We start from the raw sequence: 8,257 nt of genomic DNA on the forward strand, positions 1-8,257 counted from the left end.
GACAAAGAGAAGAGGCCATTTCAGTGGCCGTTAAAATCACCTTTCCATGTGTCAGTTTTTCCCAAGCACCCAGAGTAGGAATTTAGTACTTTTCAAGCCAGGTGCCATGGTAAGACCTCCACACTTGCACCCAAAATAAGCAGTAAAGATTTGGAAGACCAAGTAGGAAAGCGAAAAGCATTACTATCTTAAATCCTGTTAGTAGAACGTGACATAAAATGTTTTTCTTTCTGTGATCACAAGGACTGGGTTCTTTTTTGGGTAATTATTTGGGCAGAGGAAGCTATTAGACGAAAGAAATTTTTGGTGTCCAAAAGAAAATTTTGGTCAATTAACATCACATCATTATTAATATGGTTCATAACTAGAACTCGTGATCATCTTGGTCAATAAGTAGTTGACCACTTTCCCGTCAAGCTGGAGATTTCCAAATGTGGTAATATTCCTGGGATTGGTTGGGGCAAAGGTGTCAGACCTTAAAACAGGGTGCTTCAAGAACAACTTTTAGCCTCCTTGAATTCATGACAATAGTTAGCATAATCAAAGAAGAAGATTAGAGTTAAATTGATGAATGTCAATATAATTGGGACATGTATAATTTAAAAAAAATCAGTGCCTAATGTAAGTTACTTTTAGTGTTGGCACTTCAGTTTACAATTTCATTTGAAATATGGGTTTTTGTATGTATATCAGCATGTAATTGCTATTCAATACATTGCATTTGATTGTAATTTTTATTATATGTTTTCTGAGTATTTTCTTTCTCTCAGGTGCTAAATACAAAATAAGTTGCTTACTTTCAAAAGTTCTAAAAGGCAAATTTCCATATTGGACATTGCTGGGGAGAAGAATCAGTGTCCTACTGGTTCCATGGAACTTTTTTCTTTTCCAATCAGCCTCTTCATGGCCCCCTTGAACTCCTTATTCCTTAGCGTGTAGATCAGTGGGTTCAAGCTGGGAATAACAATGGAATAAAAGATACTGAGAAGTTTACCCTCATCCTGAGAAGGACTGTTTCCTGGTTGTATGTACATGTAGATAACAGTCCCATAAAAGATGGATACCACAATGAGATGGGAGGAACAGGTCCCAAATGCTTTTTGTCTCCCCATTGCAGATTTTATCTTGAGCATAGCTACAGCAATGAAGCCATAAGAAACCAGAATGAGAAGAAGAGGAACAAGAACTATAATGAGGCACATGGAAAATGTGGTTACCTCCATGGCTGTGGTGTCCACACATGCAATCTTGACCATTGCGGATATTTCACAGAAAAAGTGATCCAGTTGGTGATTTCCACATCAAGGAAGACTCATGGCATAGGGGGAAAGTATCATGCAATTAATAACACCAACTATCCAGGTGATGGCCACAAGGCCCTGGCAAAGTTGGGGGTTCATTATGGTCATATAGTGCAGAGGCTTGCAGATAGCATTGAATCGGTCACAAGACATCACAGCCAGAAGGATGCATTCGACTGAGCACAGTACCATATCGGTGAAAAGTTGAAAGGCGCAGCCACCAAAGGTAATTCTTTTGTTTTTGCCCCAGATATTGACCAACATCTGTGGGATTATATTTGTGGTGTAACAGAGATCCAAGATGGCCAAATTTCTGAGGAAGAAGTACATGGGAGTTTGGAGATGGTCATCTAGGAAAGACAGTAGGATGATGGCTGTATTTCCCATTAAGGCAAAGGTGTAGAAGAAAAAGACAACCCCAGAGATGATCATCTCCAGTCGAGGCTGCCCTGTGAATCCAAGGAGTATAAATCCACCAAAGTAGCTATCATTCATCATTATTTTTCTTTTTTCTTAATAGCAATTCTGAAAATAGAATAATCAACATATGGGAAGCCATAATGAGTACATTCAGAAACTTCACTGCCAGATTTAAATCAGGCATTACATTCGAGATATAACATTTTTATCAAAATTATAAATTTAAATTTTCAATGGCTCAGATAATGTAAAAATTTAAGCTACGATAGTAAGACTGATGGATTATTGGGTAGTTGTTTTTGAATATCAAAGGAAATGTTCAAATGTGGATAATGAGAAGATTGGTAAAACCTAGAAATCTGTATCAAACAATAGAGTATATAAAGAGAACTTTGTTCAATTTAATGTCATTAAATGTCTTTCAGTGTGACAGGTTATTTACTGGCCGAATTTTCTCTGCCCCAAAATATAGCAACTAAAGGATGCATGCTGCAGGATGAAGAATTTTAATCAATAACTTTACATTTGTTCTTTTTTTTTGTGAGGAAGATCAGCCCTGAGATAACATCCATGCCAATTCTCCTCTTTTTGCTGAGGAAGACTGACCCTGGGCCAACATCCGTGCCCATCTTCCTCCACTTCACATGGGACACCGCCACAGCATGACCCAACAAACAGTGGGTCCGTGCGCGCCCAGGATCCGAACTCAGGCCACCAGCAGCAGAGCGCAGGTGCTTAACCGCCACACCACGGAGCCGACCCCCTACTTTTGTTCTTTTTAATGTGATTATTTAATATATATTCCACTAGGAGTAAAGTCACATTATTATGAAATAAAACAAAGAGAGTAATTTCCAGTTCTGTCTGATCACTAAAATTTCTTGCAGTTATTTTCAAATATGGGGATTCCTGGAACTTCTCAAAAAAATTCAACTGATTGATCGACTGAGTGGTAAATGGGCACAAGTAACCATTCTTATTACTGTAACTGCCACAGAAAAGTACAAAGAAATTTGGACTTGCTTCTCTTACCTCATTACTGTACATATTTACCATACAACTCAAAAAATATATATTTACACCTCAGAGACAGAATAGCCTAGAATCAGGGAAAATATAATAATATCACCTATATCAACATTATTCCCTACTTTGTCCCTTTATTTAGTGAGCACCAAAATTTAAACCCAAGTCTTTCTTTCTTGGAGGGAGTTCTTTTCACCACGGTGCTAGTCTCTTTTTTGAGATAACTTCCCAGTCTCCTTCTCAGAAACGCACTTTCATCTAGTTCTGCATGTATGGCAATGAATTCAAAAATCTTAAATAAAATCATGAATAAAAGAATTGAATAAAATTTGATGTAGTTCTTATCATTGAGGATTATCTTAACTGTTTGAGTTTATTTGTGCCATACAACAATACTGACCAATATCTTGTTTTTGAAATAATTCTACTGTCTTCCAAAGCAGGATATCCCTTTTACTACTGTTATTACTTCTGTTGAGTCCTTTCTTTACCTTTACTTTCCTTCACTTCATCTTCTCATCCATTTCTCTTCAGCTCCATCCATATCCAATGTTCCTTAACTAATTTCTGCTTTTCTCTCTGTACCTATTGATATCCTTCATTCTTACAGCTTATTGGCTTTGGACAGATAACTCTGTCATCTATCTTTACTAGTTCACCTTTCTTCCTCTACTTCCAGAGAGGCAATTTTACCAGTGTACTCAATATCGACAAATAGGTTTAAGTCAGCACTTCAACACATAGATTTGTAACTGATTTCACACATCATAATTCAACACTGAGTTCATGATTTTTATTCTTCCAACAAATCCACTGCCTCTTTCACTATGGTACACATTTATTTTATTAGATGTATGCTCCCTAAAGTACCTAGTAAGCTCTTAGGAAATGTTTGTTGAAATAGATTATGAGTAGGTGTTTAAACACAAACACATGGGTAGAGAAGTACAACCTTTTTCATTTTTAAGATCTCCAACTCAAAAGATGTTAACATAGAGATCAATAGATGTGTTATATGCCATTATAGGGGGAAAATTGATATAAAAGCCAGAAGGTCATGTGCAAACCATTTTGATGTGGAGAAACCTCTAATAATATTACCCAAGACAACCTAATTTCTCCCCACTTACCCTAATTCAGCTGAGTAAACTTTTCAGTGCTGATGATTCAACCAAGAAAAATTTGGAAGAAAAAATTATTTTTATTTTCTAAAATGCAAGATGAATATTCTTCATTATATCTAAACCAAGCAGAAATATCCCTAGACTGCTGTCACTTCTGCTCAGTTATCACCGTGAAAGAAGACGCTTTTGGAAGGAGGCTGCCACTGCCTCTCCCCTCTCCCAGTGCATAGGCTCAAATAATAAGAATACTTTTGTCCTCTCCTGTGCGCAAGAATCCAACAAAGAGACACATCTGTGCTGTGAATGATAGCTAAATAGTGTTCCCTTAAGAACAATGATGAAAGTTGTTGAGCAATGATGAAATACCTGGGGATCCTGACTATCTCATAAGCAATTTATGTATATAGATAATTGCTCAGAAACACAAAATCAAAGCAAAGTAAAACAAAACAAAACAAAAAATTTTCCCGGGAGAGAATTTACTAATCTCCAAAATCAGCTACTTTTCTCAACTTTGATTGAGACTAAAATCATTACTATTATAGCCTTATTATAAATGAGGCTAATGAGTGAAAATAATTATAATTGTTTTGTGTTGTGCTTTATTCATCGCGATACATTTTTGTATATTATGTCTTATTGATTCTCAAAATCTTTTGAGTGGATATCATTCCTTTTTTATATGGATAGAAACCTTGTGCCATTTTGTAATAAGCCCAGCATGAACAAGTAATGAACAGTATAGCTGAAACACTCAACTCTGCATTTTCTAAGTCTATGATTTGTTTTTTAATGGTTCATGTCTTCTCATAAATGATCTAAAGGTTTTAAATAAATTTAATTGACAAATATATTTACGATTTCAGCATAGAATAGTGTTTGATGCCTGTAGTTTACATCTACCAAATGAATGAGAGGAGAAAGAAATGTAATGGATATAAAAGTAACACAGAAATACAGTGGTAGTGATTTGATAGAGGTAAACTTAGAAACATAGTGTAGAATTTAGAAATGTTGCCTGTTCCGTTCATAATATGATATCCAATGTAACCCAATATAATTACCACTGACATGAGTTTCCAAAAATATTTTTTCTAGTTTTCCTCGCGGGGGGCAGGGGGAGGGTTACTTTATAGGAACATGAAGCATTAGCCCTGTAATCATCTTAGAGATTGATTATCATTGAAAGTCAAAATTTTAGTGTTCTTATAGTTGAAAAGAAGAACTGTCTTTCCTCTTCTCCTCTCAAAAATAAACCCCAAATTAATAAAGGTAATTGATTCCTCTTCATCATTATAATTTTCCTTGATGATTACTGAAGTTGAGTATATTTTCACGTATTCGCCAGTTGGATATCCTCTCTTGCGAAGTGACTGTTCTATTAGATTATCTGTCTTTTTCTTATTGATTTTTAAGAATTCTTTATATATTCTGGATAGGAGTCCTTTCTTTGGGATAGAGAGACGGACACACACACACACACATTACCTTATAACGGACCGTTTGGTCCATTAAACAGATGTTCTTAATTTTACGATATTCTAGTTTAATCACTCCTATTATGTTTAATACTTTATGTCTTAGTTAATAAATCTTTTCCTGTTCAAAATTCATGAAGAGCACCATTGAAACTCATGTTGTTTTACTTTCCACATTTGTATCTATAATCAGGTTGAAAGTGATTTTTGCATATAAGGTTTAGATATTATTTCTCCCATAAAGATATCCATTTGACCTGGAACTATTTATTGACAAGACTATCATTTCCCTACTGCACTGCAGTGTCACAGTTGTCATAAACTGGTTGATGTCTGTGTGTAGAGTCTGTTTCTGGACTCTATAAGGTTCCATTGGTTAGTTTGCTTATCCTCATCCTTGAATACAATGTTTGCTGGAAGTTTAATCATTGTCACTATGTCACTATGTAGCACATTGTTTCTATTTCAAGGTTTTGAAGAATCTTTATTTTACATAAATGAATGTTGATATGCTTTTCTGAATCTATGGAGATAATCTTGTTATTTTTCACATTTATTCTCTCAGTCTCAGAGATGACAGTAACAGAATAATGAGATAATTGATTTTCAAACTCAACCTTGCATAGTTGGAGTAAACTCACCTAAATGAAATGTATTAGCCTCTATTTCTGGGGTTGATTTGTTACTATTTTGTTAAGGATGTTTGGATCCATGTTCATGAGAAATATTGCTAAATGTTATTCTTTCCTTTTTTAATTTTTTGGTAATATCTTTGTTACATTTTGAAATCAGCTTCATGCTGACCTTATAAAAAGAGTTAATAAACATATTACTTACTACCGATTTACAGAAAAGATTAATGTACTTCCTGTATGAACACAAAACTTTGAAACCAAGGATGATTCATTGACATTATAATCATATCAACCTCTGTATTTAATTTATTCCCACACTTTATTTTGGTAGCATAATTTTGAGAAAGTCCCGACTCATGGAGAAAATATATACAAATAGTGATATATTTTAGACAGGTTACTTCATATAAGAGGATTCTTTTAAAGTAGGTAGAGATGACAGGAACATTTGAGATCTGCACAAAGATGATTTAGTCTTAGCAGGAACAGATTGATGAGTCATAGTAAAAATTTATAGTTAGAACATTGAATTTACGCATTTTTTTTACAGCGTCATGATAAAGATATATGATCAATCATAATTTGAACCCAACTTTTGTAGAATGCTTCCCCTCTCTCCTCTTCACACAGCTCTTGGACTTCAGGGAACCTGTTTGGTTGCAACAGCTGCAGATAAATTATCAGACATGATAACTAGTGACATTGAAAGAAAATTAATTTATTATCAACCCTTGACAATTTGAGACGTTGATGCTAAAATATAAATAAAATTTTTAGGTATTATTTTCACTTTCAGTTCACTTTTACTTGATGACTACTATGAAATAGGTCAGCTATGATTTAAAGGTTACACAAGGCCAATTTCTTTGTTGGAAACTTCTTGTAAAAAGATTAATGTCCTGATGTTCCTCCAGAATGTTTTTCTTTTCCAATCAGCCTCTTCATGGCCCCCTTGAACTCCTTATTCCTTAGTGTATAGATCATTGGGTTCAAACTGGGGGTAACAATGGAATAAAAGATACTGAGAAGTTTACCCTCATCCTGAGAAGGACTGCTTCCTGGTTTTATGTACATGTAGATAACAGTCCCATAGAAGATGGATACCACAATGAGATGGGAGGAACAGGTCCCAAATGCCTTTCGTCTCTCTGCTGCAGACTTGATCTTGAGCACAGCTACAGCAATGAAGCCATAGGAGACCAGAATGAGAAGAAATGGTGTGAGGAAAATAAAAAAAAAATGCAAATAAGGTTTCTTCCATGACTGTGGTGTCCACACATGCAATCTTGACCATTGCAGATATTTCACAGAAAAAGTGATCCAGTTGGTGATTTCCACATTGAGGAAGACTCATGGCATAGGGGGAAAGTATCATGCAATTAATAACACCAACACCCTGGTGATGGCCACAAGGCCTTGGCAAAGTTGGGGGTTCATTATGGTCATATAGTGCAGAGGCTTGCAGATAGCATTGAATCAGTCACATGACATCACAGCCAGAAGGATGCATTTGACTGAGCACAGTACCACATCAGTGAAAAGTTGAAAGGCACAGCCACCAAAGGTAATTCTTTTGTTTTTGCCCCAGATATTGACCAACATCTGTGGGACTATATTTGTGGTGTAACAGAGATCCAAGATGGCCAAATTTCTGAGGAAGAAGTACATGGGAGTTTGGAGATGGTCATCTAGGAAAGACAGTAGGATGATGGCTGTATTTCCCATTAAGGCAATTGTGTAGAAGAAAAAGACAACCCCAGAGATGATCATCTCCAGTCGAGGCTGCTCTGTGAATCCAAGGAGCATGAATCCACCAAAGTAGCTATCATTGATCATTCTTTTGCTTCTCTTAATAGGAATTCTGAAGATAGATTAATCAATATTGGAAACCATACTAACCATATTAAGAAACTTTACATATTAATAACAAGCATTGCATTAGAGATATGGATAACATTTTTATTATCAAAATAATAAATTTAATTTTTCATTAGTTCACATAATGTAAAAATTTAAGCTACGATAGTAAGACTGATGGATTATCGGATAGTTTTTTAAATATCAAAGGAAATGTTCAAATGTGGATTATAATGAAAAGATTGATAAACCTAGAAATCTATATCAATCACTAGAGTATCTAAAAGAGAACTATGTTCAATTTAACGTCATTAAGGGTCTCTCAGTGTGACTGAGTCTTTACTGGCAGAATTTCCCCTGTGCCTAAATATAGCAGCTAAAGGATACATGCTAAATGATGAAGAATTTGAATCAGT

General features: G+C 35.3%; 1 protein-coding gene and 1 pseudogene across 1 annotated transcript; both read right to left on the reverse strand.

Moving 5' to 3' along the window:
• Nucleotides 1–851: 851 nt before the first annotated feature.
• LOC101408442 (olfactory receptor 2W1-like) lies at nt 852–1,799 on the reverse strand. The gene is given in 1 exon segment (XM_014796266.2): nt 852–1,799. A coding segment is annotated over 1 exon segment (948 nt).
• A 5,076-nt stretch (nt 1,800–6,875) lies between these two features.
• Nucleotides 6,876–7,820, reverse strand: LOC101408180 (olfactory receptor 2W1-like; annotated as a pseudogene).
• Nucleotides 7,821–8,257: the final 437 nt, after the last annotated feature.

The sequence above is a fragment of the Ceratotherium simum genome, chromosome 13 (assembly GCF_057802395.1).
Source record: "Ceratotherium simum simum isolate JZ-2026a chromosome 13, ASM5780239v1, whole genome shotgun sequence".
Classification (NCBI taxonomy): Eukaryota; Metazoa; Chordata; class Mammalia; order Perissodactyla; family Rhinocerotidae; genus Ceratotherium; species Ceratotherium simum.